At 37.9% G+C, this 22,044-nt stretch overlaps 2 protein-coding genes across 4 annotated transcripts; one reads left to right on the top strand and one right to left on the bottom strand.

The window, feature by feature from the left end:
- The first annotated feature begins 87 nt into the window (after nucleotides 1–87).
- On the top strand, nucleotides 88–8,817 carry nsmce1 (NSE1 homolog, SMC5-SMC6 complex component). Its single transcript, XM_018749697.2, has 8 exons — nucleotides 88–354; nucleotides 753–914; nucleotides 1,461–1,582; nucleotides 2,083–2,160; nucleotides 2,680–2,826; nucleotides 4,362–4,478; nucleotides 5,834–5,960; nucleotides 8,509–8,817. The coding sequence occupies exons 2-8, from the start codon at nucleotides 797–799 to the stop codon at nucleotides 8,592–8,594; spliced, it is 795 nt and encodes a 264-aa protein (XP_018605213.1). The 5' UTR covers nucleotides 88–354; nucleotides 753–796; the 3' UTR covers nucleotides 8,595–8,817.
- A 2,305-nt stretch (nucleotides 8,818–11,122) lies between these two features.
- Nucleotides 11,123–18,472, bottom strand: kdm8 (lysine (K)-specific demethylase 8). 3 transcript variants are annotated; one of them, XM_018749693.2, is made up of 8 exons: nucleotides 18,425–18,472; nucleotides 14,741–15,202; nucleotides 14,429–14,601; nucleotides 13,806–13,938; nucleotides 13,668–13,718; nucleotides 12,633–12,782; nucleotides 12,435–12,536; nucleotides 11,123–11,703 (listed from the first exon to the last, which is right to left on the bottom strand). In XM_018749693.2, the coding sequence occupies exons 2-8, from the start codon at nucleotides 15,197–15,199 to the stop codon at nucleotides 11,539–11,541; spliced, it is 1,233 nt and encodes a 410-aa protein (XP_018605209.1). In that variant the 5' UTR covers nucleotides 15,200–15,202; nucleotides 18,425–18,472; the 3' UTR covers nucleotides 11,123–11,538. The 3 variants fall into 3 exon arrangements, with proteins under 3 accessions (XP_018605209.1, XP_018605211.1, XP_018605212.1); XM_018749695.2 differs by having other exon boundaries at nucleotides 14,741–15,199; nucleotides 18,425–18,465; XM_018749696.2 differs by lacking the exon at nucleotides 18,425–18,472 and having other exon boundaries at nucleotides 12,444–12,536; nucleotides 14,741–15,767.
- Nucleotides 18,473–22,044: the final 3,572 nt, after the last annotated feature.

Below are 22,044 nucleotides of genomic sequence, written 5' to 3'. Positions count from 1 at the left end.
AATTTTGCCATTTCATAATATTTGAAACATATCCACTAATGACCACGCAGCTACGTTAATTTAACAATTAAATTCATATTTATTTGGATATGACTTTATGAAACTTTATATAATTGGGTGTTCGCTCGTAGTTCGCACGTAGATCGCCACTTAAAAACGATGTCCTTCGTACTCCTGAACTGCAGGGGGCAGTAATCAACAGAAAAAGGGCGAGTCGCATGTCAACGCCTTTAAACGAAGAACATAGAGCCGGAAGTTGGTTTCCTGTCGCGTTACATGTTAAAAGAACAGCGAAAGTTATGTTTGATGCCGTTTTTGAGGAATGTATTTCGTGTTTCACTGGAAAGAGAAAATGTTAGTATAACCATCGCGAACCGGGGTGCCAAATTAGGTTTGACTGAACATTTCTGTACCAAACTTAGTGTACTAGTCAGTCGTTGCAGGGGGGTATTAATTCAGTGCTGGGTCTGCAGTCACCCTCACTTGTCTGAAGATTTAAAAATAATTCACATCTTTAGATGGCTAATTTTACATGCCATGTTGTTTTGTTAGTGTGGTAATTCTATCATTTTGTTTTTTTTTTAATATATGTGTGTATATATATATATATTTATATAAAGATTTTATATTATTTTATATATATTATCTATGTGTCTGTGTATTATTTGTACGTAACTGGTAGTTGCCTGTCACATACCAAATATCTTTCACCCCGGTGTTTGCCTCATGTCACTGTTCCTTTATGTTTGCAGATATTGGAAAGACTTAGCTTCCTGGGCTTGCTGTTTCTTCAGACATGGCTGTCACCCTGTTTGACAGCCATCGCAGGTTCCTACAGACCATAATGTGCAATGGAATCATGGAAGGCTCCAAAGCCAAGGCTGTGCACCGTCATTGCTGTGAGGTGTACCACAGTAAGATAGCCAGCTCTCTCTCTGCTGTTTGCATGGCATTCATAACAAATGCAGACAGTAATTTTTCTTTAGATTTAGCGCAGTTGACATAAAGAAAAGGGAAACTGCAAAAATACAAGGCATTTATCATTTGAAATGTTTTTATTTTAAGTGGGGAAATATAGGTGATTTGTTTTATCTTGTAAAGTGTTGCACTGTTTTTGTGTTCTTTTCACATTTTAATTCTGTTAGTTTATGTCTAAAGTAATACTAAAAATACTATGGATATTTGAGTTGGTATGGTCTGTCATAACCATTTATAATTCAGTTCCCTGGTGTTTTTCTCTTAAGTGACTTACAATTTTAAGCTACTTCTAATGTTGTACCTATGCAGCATGTGTTAATTTTTCCTGCAGCAGTTCATGGTAAGTTGCTTACTGCAGCAGGAGGTTGGATTTGAACTTAGGTGCTATGAGTGCAAGGTGGCAGCTGCACTCTCGCTCTAAAATTCTTTAAAAATTTTTTTGCATTGTGTTGCTTTTTTGTCTGTTCTTTGTACCACTTCAGCACCCTATACTGATGATTCATTGGATGAATTTATTGACCTCATCAACTCCTACCTGCAGCCACTGTTCATGCAGATCAGAAAAGGGATGTCTGAGGATGATGGCCTTCAATACTACACCTTGGTTAGTACAAAACCCCTCTGTGTATTGTGGATAGAGTGCATGATCAGGTGACTTTGGATGCTAAAAGTAATGGTGAGCTTTGTTTTTGCTATAATTCATTATACTTAATGTGACTTGTAACCAAATCTTAAATTCACTAAAGTGTTCATTATAACACTCTGACCCACACTACTGTTAAAGTACCTGCATTTAGATGTTTTTCTGTGTCGTGCCATTTAAGCACAAATAGGGGCTATGAAAATGCTATCTGCAGTTCTAAACTAATTCAAGTTTAGGCCCTGAGTATGAGGTGTAATTTTTTTTTATGTAAATGATTGGATGATGAAAGTTTGTTGATTAGATGCTATAGCGTGTGAGTATGAAGGGAAAAGTCACATTATGTAAATGTCATAGTTAAAGGCATAAAATTAAATTTGATTTTGATGTATATACATAAAAGTGCAGTTCAGGTAAATGTGATGTACATAATTATCTAAATGTGTGTGGGACCCCTTAAACAGGTGAATATGGCAGAGACCGACATCACCCGAATGTCCTCTGATTATGCTGACAATGAGCTGGAACTGTTTAGAAAAACAGTGAGTGCAGTTTTTTCTGTTTGTTTTCATTACCAATGCAGTATTGCTGAAGTATTTGTGTATTTTTAATGCTAGCTGTACTTTGACCTTTTTTATTATTTAAAAATATCTGGTGAGGTTTTACATTTAATCTCCAGTATGCAAATGGCTTCATCTATCTTACTTGGCTCCAGACCAAATTTGGGTTTCTAAAGTCTTCAGATGTGGAAATGCATTTAATTTTAGCAGTTCCTTCTTTTTGGACATGCTCTTTCACAATTGTTTAATCAGTTTGCCTCTGGCATGAAGCTTGTTTTGGCACATACTAAAGGTGTTTACTTAAATTCCCTAAACAAATAAACTGTAGCACAATATTATAACTTGATACTTGATCACTGCTTATTCTTTAACTAATGTGCTTGTGCAATGACTTTTACTGTGTTGGAATGCAACAGTTAATGTGAAAAGTGGCTAAAAAAAGTGACCTCTTTAAAACAAGTACTAATTACCTCTCCTCTGTAATTCCTCCAATGATTATAGATGGACTTGATTGTTGACTCTGAGAATGGGACAGCCTCCTCCACAGATGTTTTGAATTGTGCTGATAGTCTTCAGACAAAGAAGATGAAGAAGAAAGAGACAGAACAGGTCCTCAGTAGACTGGTTCAGGATAAGTGGCTCAATGAGGTAGGTAGTAATGTAGAGGAACACTTTTTTTTTTTTTTTTTGCTTTTAATTAAAGCATTTAAAATTGTTTTCAAATTCCTTCCTTTTGAGTTACCACTCAAAAATGGCCTGTAACAATAGCTGTTCTATTAAGCATTAAGCATGATAAGCATTCTATGTTTATCCAGTATTTCTACTTAAAGCTAAATGTCATTCCACTGTAAGGGAGTAAAACCCATATTTTGAACTGATGAAAACAAGCCAGTTGGTAGCATAGTGGTTAGAGTTAACTGTCTTTGGATGCAATGGTTGCAGGCTTGATCACCACCTCTGGCTTTTTTTTTTTGCTTTTAATTAAAGCATTTAAAATTGTTTTCAAATTCCTTCCTTTTGAGTTACCACTCAAAAGTGGCCTGTAACAATAGCTGTGAATTCTTTCATTTTCTTTAATTCAGTACACAATTCTGAGACAACACTGACTCATGAATACCAATATAATGATTTTTGTATCCCTATATTGATCATACAGTTTACAGCCAGCATCTCAACTTTCATTATTATGTTGCTAACACTCATTTATTGGTAAATGCCATTGAGTCAGTGTCAACTCTTGGTGACCACACATAGATTTCCTCCAGAGTGTTCTGTCCTGCACTTGTATCTTTAGGCTTGAAAGGAATACACCCATTGCTGCTGTGAGTCCATCCATCTGGTTGCTGCTTGTTGTATTTTTGATAACCCTCTGCCACCAGTATTCTATATTGCCACTGCTCCATATAGGTAGTATTATTCCTCCAGGGTCAGTAGGGTTACTCTGCCATTTCAACTTAAACCTTTCACTTGGGTAGCGCTGATTCATCTCCGGATGGCAAGGATGAAAGTTTTATTGATGCATGCAGATGTCATGTAATGCATACTAACTTCCTTGCCAATGTCAAGGCATTATACAGGAAGAAGATGCATGTTCCTGTCACTTAAAATATCACATCTTTTACCCTAGTCAGCTAGTATCTGTTGTTGAACTCCAAAGGGCTACAGCTATCTTTAAATAAAGTCATTATCTCCCATCAGTTAAATATCATTATTGCCATTATAAGCTACACCAGTTTTCCATGTCATGCTGGAACCAATACAAAGCTCTTTTTGCTAATTTAAAACACTGTGTTCCCCTCACCCCACTGACATATTTGTGGTTCTTTTATACTGTAGCTGATTGTCAGAAAACACTGTTTTATGATCGTTACCCAGAAAGTTTAGTGCAATGCACATTTTGATGGCACTGGTGTCTACATTTTGAAGACCTTTATAGATGGATCCAATATAAAGTACACTTACAAAATTTTGACACTGCATTTTAAAATCTGTTTGGCTCCCACTGTACCTAAGGACTACATATGGAAATGTGCTGTTATGTATGTATGTAAGATTTCTCGTGTATCTTTTTGTAGTTTTTAATGTAAAAAGACCTTGGTCTTACAGAATGCATTTCATATTTTAAGATGGGGGAAAAAGCTACATTTTACATGTTGAAGAATGCTGTCTCTTCTGCTTTTTAGAAACATGGTGAATACACACTGAGCACCCGCTGCATTATGGAGATGGAGCAATACATCAGAAATATTTACCAAGACCTTGTTAAATCGTGTGCCATATGTCACAACATTGCATTTCAGGTGAAGTATTCACACTTCTGCAGTTCAGTTTGTAATTCTGGGGGATGTTGCTTTCATCTAAATAGGTTATTCCAATCAGACAAGAAATTGAACTTGTTAGCAGTTGGTATGGTTTTGCTGAATCAGAATTCATACAAAGGACTTAACTGTGAAGAAGTTAGATGCTGTCCTCTGTATTGAATTAATTTTACCCGATTTTCATTATTTATTAATTATTAATATTCCAGCTGGAATCCTGTTCTTTTTGATGCCACTTTAAGCTTTATCCTGACTTGCTCTAGCAAAAATACTTTTCTGTATAATTGGTTAAAAAGATTTGTACCCTTAATCTACTTAGCTTACACTGTGTGTTACCTTGTGCAAAAGGACCAGTGAAGAAACTTAACCTAGTAGACCTAACTAAAATTACCGGTACTTTATTCTTTTCTGATTGGAAGATAATTCTCTAGTTAATGAATTAGTTGTATCACTGAATGTTAAGGTAACAGACTGAGTGCCTCACATGAAGCAGATACAGCCCCTGTGAACTCAGTGCATTGCCAATAATGTGATCTAATCATTCATCTGGAGTGGCAAATTGAAACATGAATAACTGCTTGAAGGAGAAGAGCATTCTATGTTTATCCAGTATTTCTACTTAAAGCTAAATGTCATTCCACTGTAAGGGAGTAAAACCCATATTTTGAACTGATGAAAACAAGCCAGTTGGTAGCATAGTGGTTAGAGTTAACTGTCTTTGGATGCAATGGTTGCAGGCTTGATCACCACCTCTGGCTGTAGTACCCTTGAACAAGGTACTTACCCTAAATTGCTCCAGTGAAATTACCCAGCTGCATAAATGGGTAAATAATTGTAAGCTTGTAACTGTAATAACTGTAACATTAATGTTCTAAATCACTTTGGAGAAAAGTGTCAGTAAAGTAAATGTAAGATATGTAGCAGCAGTCTAGAAAAGCTGGCGTGTTCTAATCAATGGGCAATAACAGCATCAGAATTTAAAAAGCCCTGTCTCATGTCCGCCTCATGTTACAAAGTATTTAATATATAAAAATTCTGATGACACGGCAGCCAGTAGCACAGTGCATAAGGACCTAGGCTTTTAATTAGAAGGTTGCCATTTATGGTTTACCAGGGACTGTCTTACAAATGAATAAATGTAAACATTATTTGAAATGTGGTTTCACAAATCAGCTTACTGAACTTTCTCCATTCTTTTGAGTCACCATCTTAACATAGAGCTTTTTACTCTACAACATATTGAATTGTGCTGTGACCTTTAAACTGAACATGTGTATGACAGTGAAAGGGAATGTTTAAAAAAAAAGTCCACGTTGTCACTACATCTTTTTCTTCAGAGCCAGATGTGCTGTAATCCAAGCTGTGGCATCAAAATTCACATCCCTTGTGCTGCCCGATACTACAAAGGTCGTGTTGATCCACGCTGCCCGGCTTGTAGCAAATTCTGGCCACATGAAATTCCAGGTACTAGTCTTCTATTGTTCAGATTAATTGCTAAATTATGGGCACCCTTGATAAAGATAAGCAAAAAGGCTATAATTTTTTCATTGTTAACTTGATCTTATTCAAATTACAAGAGAAATCTAACCTTTGAGGTAAACTTATTCAAAAAAAAGTCCTGACAAAAACCAAAGTATTTTTCTCAGAACACATTATCAAAATACGGTTATTGGCACCCTTGCATTTAGCACTTTGTCCACCCTCCTTTTGCTATAACAGCAATGAGTATTTCTTATAACTCCAGGTGCTCATGTTTGTAGTTTGACATCTGCAGAGCCCTTTTTTTTTGCAAGCTTGCCAAATAGTTTTAATTACATGGTGGTACACTGCTGTCTCTCAGCTGCTTTCTTAGCACCTGGGTGATGGGAGAGAACATGGGTGGAGTTTGCATGTTTTCTCTGTTTCTGCATGGGCCTCTTCCAGGTGCTCTGGATTCCTTCCACAGTCCAACAACATGCTGTTCAGCTGCATTGGTGACTTATCACTCATTGTGTGTGTGAGACAGTGTTCCACTGGTATGTGGATGAGTGACTCATTGGAAGTAGTGCATATAGCACTGTAAATTACCTTGGTAAATAGGGTATGGGCTGATACTGTTACTTTGGAATAAAGCATCCACTAAATGAATAAATATAAATTGTAGTTTTGGAGCCTTGTACCCCAGGATGCAATCAACTGCTGCAATTCTCCAACTATGATCCTTGGAGAAAGTTTTGCCTGTCAAACCAACAATTGAAGCAAAATAGGCTTGTGTCCTCTTCTAGGCAGGTTAATCACAGCTCCAGTTTTTTTTTTTTTTTTACACTTCTTGCTTCTTTCTGTAATAGTTGAAATGGGGATTTTCAGGCAGTTTTGTAGCCATAGCATGACTTATGAAGGTCAACAACTTTATTTCAGTGGTGTATTCTCTGGTCTTTTCCATGTTGATGGATGACTAAAGGGGTTTAGCCTGTGTTACCTCATATTTGTACTCCAGTGAAACAGGAAGTCGTGGATCATCATTTGAATTCCCAGTGACTCATGCTTTTAAAAGGTTTAATATGAATATATGTGTATACAGGCAGTCCCCAGGTTATGGACGTCCGACTTATGTACAACCTGTAGTTACGAACCATCCCATTACTAACTGGAAGTTAATTTTTTTGTCACATTAAGTAACAATCAAGCGTTGTAATTAAGCCTATTATATTAAAAATTCTAATTACATACAATGGTCAGTAATAACAAACAGGCGCTACTTTTCAACTCGCAAAAAAACATTGCGCGTTTACAGTGGTTCATCGGCTAATGGACGTGAGCCCGAGGTAGAACAGACTTCGTTCTTTATAGTGTCACGCCCACGATCTTGCCCCGAATGTCCGTATCTGCCCGAAATCAGAGCAGCGGGGTACAAAGAATCTGCCCCTGCACATCCTGGTTGCGGAATCTTATGAATCTTGCCTGCTCTGCTCCCCTGTGTGCCGACAAAGATCCCGCAACTGGGGCCATACACACCTACCTCGGTGTCCTGCCCGCTCAGTATGACACACATCATGTTGCTGTTAAGTGCCTTGTGTGTGTTGCTGTATTTGGCTTTAATTTTTTTGTGGAAAAATTAAAGCCAAATACAGCAACACACACACACACAATCACAACTGAAATTAAAGTGTAAATACGTGATGGGGGAAAAGGGTGAAATGCCAACGAACATTGGAGAAGCGAACATTAGTTTCTTTAATAGTTTTTTTAATACACGCACACATTCACTTGTCTCCTTTATTATAAATACTGTAGTTACATTTATTACTATATTGTTTTATTAAAGATGTTTTAGTGTATCAATGTGTTTCTTTAATGTTTTTTATGCAAAGAAAGGTGCATAAATTTGACAAACTGATGTTAGATACCCACCATACCTAACTGTTACGACTTGTGTACAGATCTGACTTAGACTCAAGAACGGAATATATTCATAATCCGGGGGCTGTCTGTATATGGGAATATATGTGTGTGTCTTGAGAAAAAAATTCTCAGATTTTCTTTTAATAATTTTACTTAAGTGAAAGATGAGATTTCTCTAGTAATTTGTGTAAGATCATTCCCTCACAACTTTTAACTGGTTGTCCTTGTCATAAGCCTTTATTATGTAGATAATAAAGTTGAAAGTGGCCAGAAGCTGACAATTAGTGGATATGATTATGTGAAGAATCTTTCAGTCTGACTTTAAATGACAGAATTTTTTTCAGTCATTTAAACTTAGCTTTCTTTTTAAGTTAAATGAATTTCACAGGATAATTGACTGGTGTCTTGTCTGGGGTTTACTCTGCCTCATACCTTATGCTTTGCAGTTACAGACTGAATTATGAGCAGACTTCTAGTTGTAATTATAAGTTGAAGAGACAGTGTAGTAGCATTCATATAAGTATCATGTAAAATTTTTCCCGTTTGTGCAAACTCGCCTGCTGATTTGTAATCTTTCATTATACATCAGGAATGAATAAAAAAAAAAAAAAAAACCCTGTTGTCTTTTCAGCCATCCGAACGTCATCTCAAGTCTCCACCCTTAGCCCTCCTGTGGCCTCTGCTATTTCAACCTCTCAGTCCCGGAGGATGAGATAATGATTTTCTTATGATTTTCCTTCTTCAGTTAATTTGCACTCACCAGTAATCCCTTGCATTTTCCAGATTCTTTGAAAAAGTATGTATGCAAATTTTACTTGTAAAAATTACAACACAACTGAAGAATGTAACTGATGTCAGCAGTTGGATATCAGCAGGATAGAAACTACACCCAAATTTCTTGTTCAATATGACAAAATTTTTCTCACATTTAAAGTGCTTTGTCTTTTTTTTTTTTTTTTTTTTTTTTTTTTTTAAAGGTTCCGTTTGAATACACTCCTGCCCATTGGAGTTTGACCATGTCAATAAATATTCTTTACCAAAATATATGTAAGCATTATTAGTAAAATGTGGAATGTCAAATTTGGTTTTGTCCCTTTTCTTTAAACTGAATAATGAAATAATTGGTTCCAGGTTTTGATCAGTCATTGCATTTGATCACCTAAAGCTTGCTCTTTAAGTTCTGTATACACACACACATTCTCAGAACTGCTTGTCCCATACGGGGTCACGGGGAACCAGAGCCTAACCCGGCAACACAGGGCGTAAGGCCGGAGGGGGAGGGGACACACCCAGGATGGGACGCCAGTCCGTCGCAAGGCACACCAAGCGGGACTCGAACCCTAGACCCACTGGAGAGCAGGACCTGGTCCAACCCACTGTGCCACCGCGCCCCCCTAGTCCTGTATACTTTCTATCTAAAAAGAAATTTTTTTTTACACCTCAAGGAGATGCTAATTTTCACAAAATATATCAAGTGTGTGTACTCAGAAAAACATGTGGATCTATTTGGCTATGTCCCAGCACAGAGAGCCTCCCAGGGACAGACTTCTTTGAGAAAACTAGTTATGTAGAAATTTAGGGGTTTTCCAAACTGGGACATGACAGTGAAGTTTTACTTAGGAATGCAGTTTCTTGTCATTGTTTTCAGTCCTGCACTGGATGAGATAATGATTATCAACTATGCTCATACAGCTGATTTAAATGAAATTTGCATTGGTTGTTTAACTTCGACTTCACAATTTGTACTGTCTGAACAAAATACCTTATTACTGACAAATTACACATCAGGAAAAACCTTACAGCTAAATAAGCCAAAAAAGACACTAAATCTCTCTATCATAAGGCAGACAGCACTCACAATGTAAAAAGGATGCTAAACATAAAACACCTAAAAATGTCATAAAATGATCAACTTGCCAAGTTCCATACCATGCAGGAGAAATCAGTTGCCTGTCCCTCTGCCTGTATCTAGATCAAACCCTGGCTAGTGCTCCTCTGCTTACTGCTCCTACCCAAAGGGGGTTCAACTTTTATTTGGATGCATTTCAGTCCTAGTCTTGTTACGTAAACTTGTTCAACACCATTTGCTATGAACTATGAGCTATGCTATCAGCTCATGAACTATCAAGTTACAAGTTTTCAAAGGTGTGACACTATGAGTGTGTATTCTTTAAATTGCATTTTATTAGTTTCCTAAAAACCTGTCTGACAAGTAAAAATGGCCTATGTTTCTACAGGTCAGTTGAGGGTAGCACATAGCTCTTTCTTCCACTGTTTAGTGTTGTTTGTGAATTATGAGGATCAGTAACATGCGAAACATTACACTGAACTGGAATTTGTATAGGCAACTTTCAAGAATTTTAAATTTTTATGTAGCTCAAAGTTAATAAACATTGAAATCTTAGAAAGTATTTACTTGGTAGACATATGTCCAGACTTAAGGAACCAAACCAGACTTAAATGTTTTGAATTACTCATGTATCTTGTGTTGCTATTCAAATCTCATTCCTTTACATTTATTCATTTAGCAGACACGTTTCTCTAAAGCAACTTACAATGCACACTATGTATCAAATGCATTCAGCCATCACAAAGAGCAGGAATTGAACCTACGTCCTCTCACTTTGTCTAGTTGCTGAGACAACAGCATGTATATTCTGACTTGTATGTACTGTACATCAATTTAGAGGAAAGCATCTGTTAAAGGAATACATGTAAATCACTTTTCAGGTAAATGTCAAACAGCAACAACAATAAACCTTTTACAGTATGTCTATAAATTGTTTTATAATGCTGGCATATTAGATGGTGATACAATTGTAATTTTCGCAGTATTTTCTCATGGGCGATTTTGTACGACTGGTTTGTAAGCTACTTAGTGATGAGCTGGTCTCATTTGACTATTCAGGGATAGAGCTAGCTGCTTTTAAATGGTCCAATTTATAACTGTTAAACAAATTTCATATTCAAATATTTTGATAAATACATGTCTTGTCAGACAAGAACTGACCATATGAATAAGCATCTTTAAAAAGGATGTACATGATAATCTAACGATAGGACATGTCCTCTAATTACAAAGATGGGAAAATAGTATTTATTCTGTTATGCCTTGAGAAGGGGTGCAGCCATCTAGGATGGAAATATGCAAATTAAAAACAATCACTGATCTTTGAAAGTGGACCTTACACATTACTTACATACAACATACACCCCATACATTACATATACATCACATATACGTTACATATGTAAACCTACATACACAGCATACATTACACATCATACATACACCTCATACATTTTAAACTGCCAAATTTTGCATTTCCTTGCAGTGTGCAAACCTTATTCTTAATCATCAAATACAAGAAATTTTTACTTTTTTAATTTTGTAAAATTGTTTCCTTTTGTTTTACTTCCTGACCAACTACAGTATGGTTACCTATATATTTTTATTAATACATTTAACATGCAATCATATTTGTTTGTAAACAAGCACAAAACAGAAAATTTTTACTGTTCCTTTAGCATATACAGTAGTTCTTGCAACACTTCATAATACGTAGCTTAAGGTTATGTGAATATTGAGTGTTCTGTCTTGTGTGCAACACATAATCCACACTTTGGTAAACGTCAAAGATGGGATGACCATGAGAATGCCTCAGGACCACCAGAAGCTGACAGAGAAGCTGAGGTCAAGGGCACGTACATAGTGCCAGTGCTGTGCAGGGATGAAGAGGACATCTCCAGGATGCAGCACGCACTCCTGGTAGCGGGCTTTAACAAACTCTGGGAAGCGGGCCACATCGGGGCTCTCCACGTCCACCTTGGTTCAGTAAAACCAGACTTATCAGATGCATATGTGCAAAAAAGACTCCTTGCAATATTAAACCTGAAGTATAGCTATAGCTGTAAATTCAATTGGATACTTTTTCAAAACTTTTACCTAACACAGTACCACAAAATGTAATGTTGATACCTCACTCTTCCTGGGCTGTGGCTTAAAATGTGACACTGCAGAGTTTGCATGTTTTTCCCTTATTTGTATGGTGTTCCTCCCACAGTCCAAAGACTTGTGGAAGATGGCAAGGGCAAACCAGATTTCATACTCTCCCTTACTTTGAAAACCACAATAAGTGGTGGCCAAGAGTCGACTGTGATTTGATGGCACTTAACCTACCCCAGTCTTTCCCAGTATGTGTGAATCCAAATGCTTGAGCTACTCTCATGGATGGGCTACAGAAACAAGAACATGACCCAATGCCACAAAAACAATTGTAGAGGGAACGACACATTTTCACGCAAATGCATGGCTTAAGGTCTCAGACTTTCAAAAATTATGTATTGAGAACAAGTGGGTAGAGCTTATGAGTCTAAAATGATGCAGAGGATGTTAGTACAAAGTCCTACTGTCCCCTTGGGAAAGCTACTTTCCCAAAATTCTAATATAAAACAACCAGCCGTGTAAACACAGTGTTTATTAGCATGTTATGCTATAGAAACAATGTAGACATTAACACCACTGAAGCACTAACTTTATCATAGTAATACTGCTACCTCCGGTACCTGGCTGGTGTTGTGTAGCAGCTGGGACTGATGGGGGTAGAGCTTTTCAGTGTCCTCAGGAGAATACAGCCGGAGGTACTTCCTTCCAACCACCTGTTTTCAATAAGACTGTCAGTGTTATGGTTTAGGAATGTAGGAGATAGTTCAGCTTCACCTGTCTTTGTCCTGGAACATGTTTTCCTTACTGACCTGAGCCAGAAAGTTGTGCTGGGGATCCTGGTGCAGGGGGGAAACTGTCCCTGCTGGACCAAACCAAGCATTGATGGTAATATCATCTTCCTCTCCATCACCAAGGCAACAGTAGTCCGGAATACATATGTCATCCTTCAGCTCAGGAACCTTGACAACAAATTCCAGACTGTTAAATGATCTAAAATCGCTCCCTTTATTATGAGTAGCAGGTATTCCAGTGCTTATAGCAGCTGCTTTACACTACTGGGAACTAGGTTTGGATCCCTGGTCCTACAGTAGTACCCTTGTAAGATGCTTAACACTATAAATCACTTTGGTCAACATCAGCTAAATGAATAAATACCATTAAAAGACAACATTTTGTACTAGACAGGACTTGTATGTTAGTTTTTGTAACTGATACATTTCATGTCTGCTACTGTTTAAGAATTTACATTTGTTGAGGAGGTAGTACAGACTTCCAGCAACTGGGACAACTCTATTTCTTGAATTAAGCATTGAATTTGACTTTAAGGCTTTTGTAATCACATCCTCACTCTGCAAGAAAAGACAAGTAAGTGGATGACTACTGAGATTTTTTTTATTATTCATACCTGAACAACTTATGCTGCTTTGGAAATAGTGTATTGCATTCCTGGGGTAAGATGTTGGGACCAGCTTCAATGCAGAATTCCTTAGCAACTAAGTGTTTTCCAAATGAAAATGTGCGTATGTGTGTGTACTTATTATTTCTTTTAATATAAGAAGAAAAAGGTCCAATCAGTGAGCTTTCAGCAAATGGCCCCAAACTGAGCCCATCAACAGTATTTAATACAGATATTAGTCATAATGGGATATTCTTATGTTTACAAGTGTGGTGTACTGAAGGTGTTCTATGAGCTGATAACAAAAAGAAAACAAATGAAAACAGGCCATGTAATTCTCCTGTTTGTCTGAGGCATATGTAATATACTAATTACTGACAACAGTTCTGATGTGAAAAACCTTCTGTACAAGAAGAAAAAATAATTTTTTCTGAATATAATACCTGACCTGGTCAAAAAGCTGATGTTGGGCCAGGTACCCAACACTGCTGCCATCCACCTGTATTTTACAGAGAAAGACCACAGTGAACAAGTACTTCTACCATTATACAGAAAATTACACAATTTAACTTTATATTAAGTTTACCTTTCTAAGGATATAGTGGTCTATAAACTGGTTAACAGTGAGGAGTTTCTGCGACCATTCTTCATCTGTGTATCGGGAACCTACTTCAATGGGGACAGTCCTACAGCCTGCAACTGCCCGCAGATATTCTGTGCTTCACGAGATGGGGCAACAACAGTGAAATGGTCAACAAGGCAGGGCTTTACTGTTACAGAAAAGGGATTTGTGGACATATCTGAAGGAACAAAAACATTAGTATGAGCCAATATAATCAGAATAAAAAAAGCAATTTTTCTTTTTGAACAGGTTAGGGCTTTTGCTGTTAAATTGGAGGGTCCCTCATTGTTCCACGACACCAATATTTAATAAATGGGCATATCATTTTAAAGGTACAAACATGGTAAGTCTCCTTGAATAAATGTGTCACCGACACAAAGATGAATAAAGCTACATGCTGACTTATGCATCCCTTCAGCAACTGTGGTGAAAGAGAGCTGGGTCAAGATTTAATTTTGCCTTCTTTTGATATGCTATTCATGTTTCAGTATATTTTAATAATTTTGAAGAATTTTCTTCAACAGAATGAAATAGATGTCACATTGGGATCACAGTTAAAAAATAAACACAAATAAAGCTGACATTACCTCCATTTATGGTGTTTAAAGGCAGGCCAGTGGTCAATAATGCCCTGTAAAATTACTGGTTTTTGGAGAGTAAGGAACCCTGATCTAAAGCCCTCCAACGATGGACAACTTGTCCTGGGGACTGCATTTTCTCGACTGACTTCAGGTACAGGAACACAGTCTTCCCTTTGTTTCTGCAACAAGAATGACTGAATATTTATGCAAGCACTCGATTTCTTCAATCTTGACAGTTCAACTATACAAAACAGTTTCTAAGCAAACTGAAAAATCATGGTCTACTTTGAGAAACAGTGTGATAGTATTTCGACTGACCTTTACAATGCACTCTTCTGCATGACTTGACTCATCTGAATGTCTCTTCCTTATCTTTTGTTGCAGAATTTCCACCAGAGTCTGCAAAATGTTGTTCATGATAGCAGCCCCCATCAACAGTGCCATGTCACATGTTCTTATGGCGTCGCATGCCCGGGCTTCACACGGCTGTTCACGGCACAGGGATGCCACCTTAAATAGACAGCCATACGAGTAGGCCTGGCGCCACTCTTTGTTTACGTCACGCCATGTCCCAGCATTAAGCCTCTCCCAGGAGAAATCAAGCACAATCTGTGCACTTTCCTCCAAAATGAAGGCTTCTGTTTCACTGTATAGTTGTCGCCGGGCCCGCTCTAACACTGCCACCAGGCTGGGATCTATTGTCGCACTGAACTGAAGAGGAAACTCAGCCTCGGTACGAGGAAACACTTCTTTTATCTCAGTCCACACTTGAGCCATCTGCTGGAAGACAGGTGTGTGGATATGTAAGCAAAAGCCCGATAAACCAACAGACGAATGTACTACAGTATTATTAGTATAAAACTGCTATATTAACAATGAAAATTATGGAAATTGTTAAATTGCACTGAGACTCCATCGTTTAAAAACTGCACCAAAGTGGCTGTGTGACTCAGACACAACATACTGTGGGAACTGTTTAGCTGCACACTTGGTTGTGTTCTGGCACTGTATGCCCTCGCTTGCGTACTCACAGTTCTGTTTTGCACCACCATATACAGTATGTGACATGTAGCCTTTATCTTCCTGAAGCCAGTTCACACACTATCACAGTAAGTTTATTTGATGAAATAATGTTTTAATTAATGTCATGGTAAAGATAATGATGCCATCATTCTATTTTAATGTGTTACCCAACTTTTTCTTATGGTTTTAGTAATCATTTAGGGTGATTCTGAGGTGAATTTGTGATGGGTTTGGAAAAAACTGAAATTTTTCCCAGTAAGAAACAACTGGGACAGTTAGTAGTGTAGTGGTTAGCACTTGACTCCAGTGGTTGCAGGTTCAATCTCCACCTGTAGTACCCTTGTAATTGTGCCAGTAAATTTACCAAGCTGTATAAATGGATAAATAATTATAACCTTAACATTGTAAATTTCTTTGGAGAAAAGCATCAGCTAAAAGAGTAAATGTAAACTGAATTACTAATTTCCTTATCTGGTTTTTCAATATTAGATCTGTTTTCAAAAATTAAATAGAACCAGACAACAGGGATATATGTATAACGAGAAGCCAGGTGAAAAAGATAAAGGATGTACAACCCCAATTACAAAAAAGTTGGGATGCTGTGTAAAATGTAAATGAAAACAGAATGCAATGATTTGCAAATCTCATAAACCCATTTGTTATTCACAATAAAACATAGAAAACATATCAAATGTTTAAACTGAGGAAATGTACCATTTTAAGAAAAAAAATAAGGTAAATTTGAATTTGATGGGAGCAACACGTTTCAAAAAAGTTGGGACGGGGGCAACAAAAGGCTGGAAAAGTAAGTGTTACTAAAAAGAAACAGCTGGAAGAACATTTTGCAACTAATTAGGTTAATTGGCAACAGGTCAGTAACATGATTGGGTACAAAAAGTGTATTTTAGAGAGGCAGAGTCTCTCAGAAATAAAGATGGGCAGAGGTTCACCAACTTGCATCTACAAATTGTGGAACAATTTCAGGATAATGGTCCTCCATGTAAAATTGTGAAGACTTTGAATATCTCATCATCTATAGTACATAATATCATCAAAAGATTCTGAGAATCTGGAGAACTGTCTGTGTGCAAGTGACAAGGGCGAAAATCAACATCGGATGCCCGTGATCGTTAGGCCTTCAGGCGGCACTCCATTAAAAACAGGCATGATTCCATAATGGAAATCACTGCATGGGCTCAGACATGCCTCCAGAAATCATTGTCTGTGAACACAGTTTGCCACGCCATTCACAAATGCAGGTTAAAGCTCTATCATATGAAGAAGTCATGCGTAAACATGATCCAGAAATGCCGCCGTCTTCTCTGGGCCAAAGCTCATTTAAAATGAACTGAGGCAAAGTGGAAAACTGTTCTGTGGTCAGACTAATCAAAATTTGAAATTCTTTCTGGAAACCATGGATGCCGCATCCTCTGGACTAAAGAGGAGAGGGACCATCCGGCTTATTATCAGCGCTCAATTCAAAAGCCTGCATCTCTGATGGTATGGGGGTGCATTAGTGCCTATAGAATGGGCAGCTTTCACACCTGGAAAAGCACCATCAACGCTGAAAGGTATATACAGGTTTTAGAGCAACATATACTTCCTTCCAGATGATGACTTCTTCAGGGAAGGCCTTGCATATTTCAGCAAGACAATGCTAAACCATATACTGTATCTATTACAACAGCATGGCTTTGTAGTAGAAGAGTCTGAACTGGCCTGCCTGCAGTCTAGACCTTTCACTAATTGAAAACATTTGGCGGATCATGAAACAAAAAAAATGATAAAGAAGACCAAGGACTGTTCAGCAGCTAGAATCCTGTATCAGACATGAATGGGACAACAATCCTCTCCCAAAACTCCAGCAACTGGTCTCCTCAGTTCCCAGATGTATACGGACTGTTGTTAAAAGAAGAGGGGATGCTACACAGTGGCAAACATGGCCCCGTCCCAAATTTTTGAGACGTGTTGCTGCCATAAAATTCAAAATGACCTTATATTTTCCTTAAAATGGTATATTTCCCCAGTTTAAAAATTTGACGTTTTCTATGTTCTAGACTATTGTGAATAAAATATGGGTTTATGAGATTTGCAATTTACACAGCATCCCAACTTTTTTGGAATTGGGGTTGTAGCATTGTTTGACAACTTCAACAATTGGAAACCAGTATTTTTCATCATGCTGTTTTCAGAAATCCACTGCACAAGAGCAATGATGTCTATCCCCCACCCTAGACTGAATCCTACTTGTGAGCAGGAAATTCTTTGTCCAAATAAGGCTGCTGTCCAAGATTAATGACCTAAGGCACAACACTTCAGCTGTATGAAAAAAGTGGTGCTTAGACTGCAGCTGCCTTATGATCACTCTTCCAGGGAACTGCAATGTTCCATGTAACTGACCTTTGCCAGGACTATGGGAACTGCCATGTTTTCCACATGTGGGACCATAAAATTGCCAGCAGGTCCCTAGAATGTGCAATTCCTAACTGAATTACACAACAATGATTGTTACAATTTCCAGTAGATAAAAATTACAAACCAGATTCGTCACTAAATAGAGCAAAGCTTACACAACTCGCGTCACATGTGATTATATGCAATTAATTTATTAGATATTGATATTATAATTTTAAATAATAACCAAAATTATTTCTCGACGACTAGTAGCGGGTAAATTTAAAAGATCTTTTAAGTCTGACCACTTCGTCTTTAGAAAGTAACAAAAGTGCCATATTTCAACTTTATGCCCAAATTTGCAGCCGGAAAGTCATGCCACCCACGTAATTAATAGCTATGTTACTAGCATAATCATGACGTCAAACATCATCAGTTTGTTATGCTTCATGTTACGGAGTGTTGTATTCTTCTAAAATTACATAAGTGATTAAATGTTAGAAAATACGAAACACAAAAGCTGCTCAATACGAATGCGGAATGCTGTGTATTTTTCTGCACGTGGACAGTAAAACGTACACTTACTCTGGCTTTTGTCGCCTTCCCACAATAGGGCAGCCCGGACGTTAAGCACACTACCGCAAACAGGACACGACACGTCACATTACATCCGGTTCCGATAGACGATTGGAGAGCAAATTTCAAAATAAAAGCATGAACACGCGGTGACCGAACTGCATTTAATTGAAAGCATTTTTGGAGGGATTGTACTTTTCCGATTTTTTAGCAGTGATATTTTTTTTAGTTTTACACAAGTCCAATTCAAAGGAATTAATGTACCGTAGCGAGCATGGTTTCGATGGGTCAAAGAAAGACGCACAGACAAGTTTGAAGTTATACACAAGTTTTTTGGTTTGACATTGATTGACAACTTTATAAAATTTTTTGAAAACAAGATGCAACCTCCAACATCTGGGTAGTGGGTAGTAGAAAACTTGATGGTTTCACAGGTAAAACATTTTTTTTTTGTTTGAGTCCTTCTTGGAAAAAGTAGGAAGTACACTTTTTCGTTATTGATTCTCTACCTCTCTTTGACTTTCTCATCAAAGGGAAAGGCTTTGGCGTCCTGCTCATGTAGTCACCTCAAAGAAGCCTTTATCTCATCGACCCTATCGTAATCAAAGCCCAGCAAGAATAATACTCTGGAATTCCTCCTCCATTGATGTCCTTACACCACAAAGCGATGTTGGCTACAATAGTTGAGGGTCAAGGTCTTAGCTTTCATCTTGACCCCCGTCCCACCAACCAGCCACCGAGGGGTAAAAATCCATGTTGAACTTCGAGTAGCTTCGGCTATGGTTTGGGGCCATGATGGAGTTCGTTGCCTCAAGCATCATGTGATCTCTACACCACTGGGCTGTCAAGAGAACGTTTTTAAAAGTAACGGAGGATAAAGCTAAAATGTAATTAGAATGGCTACAGGCACCAAGGCTGTAGCACCAGGTATTGCATTTCCTAAACCTTTCATTAAGGCTAAAACTACAAATAAAGCTTGAAAAATTTTTAATACTACCGTTGTCTTTGCCCTCAAGAAAAATGTTAAAGTCCCCTGCTATTATTAACCGTTTGCTACACAATGGTGGGCCAGCTCATCTAACAGAGCAATGCTGCAAATCCCTGTCATGAAGGACCAGCCAATTCAATTAGTCTTTCAAGTTACACAACAGGTGCTTAACCTCTTTCAGCCCCTCACGCTTCCCTTTGTGGCTGCAGAACTTATTTTTACATGTGCATATTCTGCCACTTTTATTGGGAACCATTAGTGACACTTACTGCCTTACTGCTAGTAGTTTTCCCTAGATTGAGAGTAGTGGAGAAGTTCTTAAGGAGGAAGAGTTGTTTGGTTCATAGCAAAAACCACAGTCTCAAATTCAGTCTATGTTCACTGAAAAATTAACAGTAAAAGTGCTGTGAAAAAGTATTGACTTGCTTTTTGACTTTACACTTGATCAGATATTTTTATTGTTTCTGGAACTCAGTGGAGCCTCAGAGAAAGAAATCTACAACAGTATTGTTTTTTTATATAATTTCTTTGCAGGGGAAGTTGGTGAAATGTGCAGTTACTCATGGGTATGAAAAGTAATTTCCTTTTCACAGTCAGTAACTGGCTGTGGCACTTTTAGCTGCAATGATTGCAACTAAATGCTTCCTGCAGCTGTTGACCAGGGTCTAATGTTTATTGACAACCTAGTTCATTCAGAGGGAATGCCAGGGATGTGACAACTTTCACCTGAGTAATTGATTTTTTTTTTTTCCAGCAGCACTTTCGTCATATGGTTGGGCTTTGATGTAACTTACTTTCACCTGAGACTACAACAAAAAAAAGAAAAAAACAACACATATTTTGCATTTACTATCTTAAGATACCCTTGTACCAGTATTTAAACCTTCAGTTGGGTAGCTAGGTAAAATGTTATCACTCAAACACAATTTCATTAAAATCAGTGAAGGCCAGCATGGTGATGAAGAGTCAAGTTCTGTGGAAAAACAGTTCCACTTGATGACACCACTAGATGACTGAGATTTAAAAATAAAGTTTGATTTTCATTCTGAAAAACAGACAGCTTCAGTACACTGTTATTTTCTTTTATAGATTAAACAGATACACTGTTTCACTTGTTATGACATAGTTCTACATGCCTTACATATTGTGCACTACCCTACCATTCACCACTGCATAAGTCTTACAGTTGCATCTATGACCTCATATGTGATGTTGTATTGTGAAATAAACCAAAGCAGAAGGAATCAAATCTGTAAACTATATCCCTGTTTTAAGAGGAAGAAACCCTTTATTAATTCAGATCACAGGCATGCTGCAGAAATAAAACATATTTTGCAACTAGTCAGTTACTAATACACAGAAGATTTTTGCAGATTCAGTCTATTAAAATATATAATGGCTGAATTGTTTCATAAAAAGGGGGATGCGGTGGCGCAGTGGGTTGGACTGGGTCCTGCTCTCCGGTAGGTCTGGGGCTCGAGTCCCACCTGGGGTGCCTTGCGACGGACTGGCGTCCTGTCCTGGGTGTGTCCCCTCCCCCTCCAGCCCTACGCCCTGAGCTGCCAGGTTAGGCTCCAGTTCCCCGCGACCCCGTATGGGATAAGTGGTTTGGAAAATGTGTGTGTGTGTGTGTGTGTGTGTGTGTGTGTGTGTGTGTGTGCGTGTGCGTTTCATGAGAACAAACAGCACACACAGAGCATCGTGTTCATAAGTTGTTTGCGTAATTTTTACATACAAAATTACAGCATAGACAGACTGTATGAAAGTATTGTGCTCATAAATTATTTGCACATCCCTTTATACTGTGTTTTTTGCTTCCAAGCAAAAATGTGAAATTCGTTTTATAAGTACTAAAATACTAGTACATTTTGTTAGCTTTTTATTTTCCTGTGTTATTTTTCATTCTAGACTCACTCTAGAATACTGCATGTGTGGTTAGTGGAGTGTTCGCGTTACAATTCATTTTGCAATCTACATATGTACACAGAGGCTTGCAAGTGGCCTTCCTTAATACATTATTACAAGTCACTGGTATACAAATCACACTGTGGCCATAGAAATAGACAGCTGTTGTTTCTAAAAAAATGTTTTATTTTCTTATATCCATAGAATACTATGAGCACAAGAGACACACACACACACACTTTCCGAACCGCTTGTCCCATACAGAGTCGCAGGAGCCTAACCCGGCAACTCAGGGCATAAGGCTGGAGGGGGAGTGGACACAGGATGAGACGCCAGTCTGTCGGAAGGCACCCCAAGCAGGACTTAAACCTCAGACCCACTAGAGAGCAGGACCCGGTCAAACCTACTGCACCACCGCACACCCCTTTAAACACAAGACCAATTACAATAATGATAACACATAAGGCTTACAGATTTCATTTAGAAGTTCTGACTGAAATTATACGCAGCTATAATTTATGTTCTAAACATTATATTAGGCTATCTCTCAGGATTGACGGACCGTTAGTGTTAAGGTTAGCAACTATCAAAATGATATTATTTAAAGTTCCAGTGTTATATAACTTTTTTACTCAGGAAAATAGAATAGAAACCTGAAAAAGACCACACTACAGTTATTTGTAGTAATTGTTGGTAGTCAGTAATTGTTGCTTAAGACATCCAAGTAGTTACTGAG

The sequence above is a fragment of the Scleropages formosus genome, chromosome 5 (genome assembly GCF_900964775.1).
Source record: "Scleropages formosus chromosome 5, fSclFor1.1, whole genome shotgun sequence".
Lineage (NCBI taxonomy): Eukaryota > Metazoa > Chordata > Actinopteri > Osteoglossiformes > Osteoglossidae > Scleropages > Scleropages formosus.
The sequence above is the reverse complement of the archived record's forward strand: the minus strand, read 5'-3'. Positions and strand labels throughout refer to the sequence as shown.

Coding starts and splice junctions, on each gene's coding strand:
- kdm8 (XM_018749693.2), bottom strand. CDS start 15,199: ATGGCTCAAGTGTGGACTGAGATAAAAGAAGTGTTTCCTCGTACCGAG. Junction 12,783..13,667: donor AACATCAGCTTTTTGACCAG/GTCAGGTATTAT, acceptor TTTGTTGTCAAG/GTTCCTGAGCTGAAGGATGA. Junction 11,704..12,434: donor ACACCAGCCAGGTACCGGAG/GTAGCAGTATTA, acceptor TACTGAACCAAG/GTGGACGTGGAGAGCCCCGA.
- nsmce1 (XM_018749697.2), top strand. CDS start 797: ATGGCTGTCACCCTGTTTGACAGCCATCGCAGGTTCCTACAGACCATA. Junction 2,161..2,679: donor TGGAACTGTTTAGAAAAACA/GTGAGTGCAGTT, acceptor CAATGATTATAG/ATGGACTTGATTGTTGACTC. Junction 4,479..5,833: donor GTCACAACATTGCATTTCAG/GTGAAGTATTCA, acceptor CTTTTTCTTCAG/AGCCAGATGTGCTGTAATCC.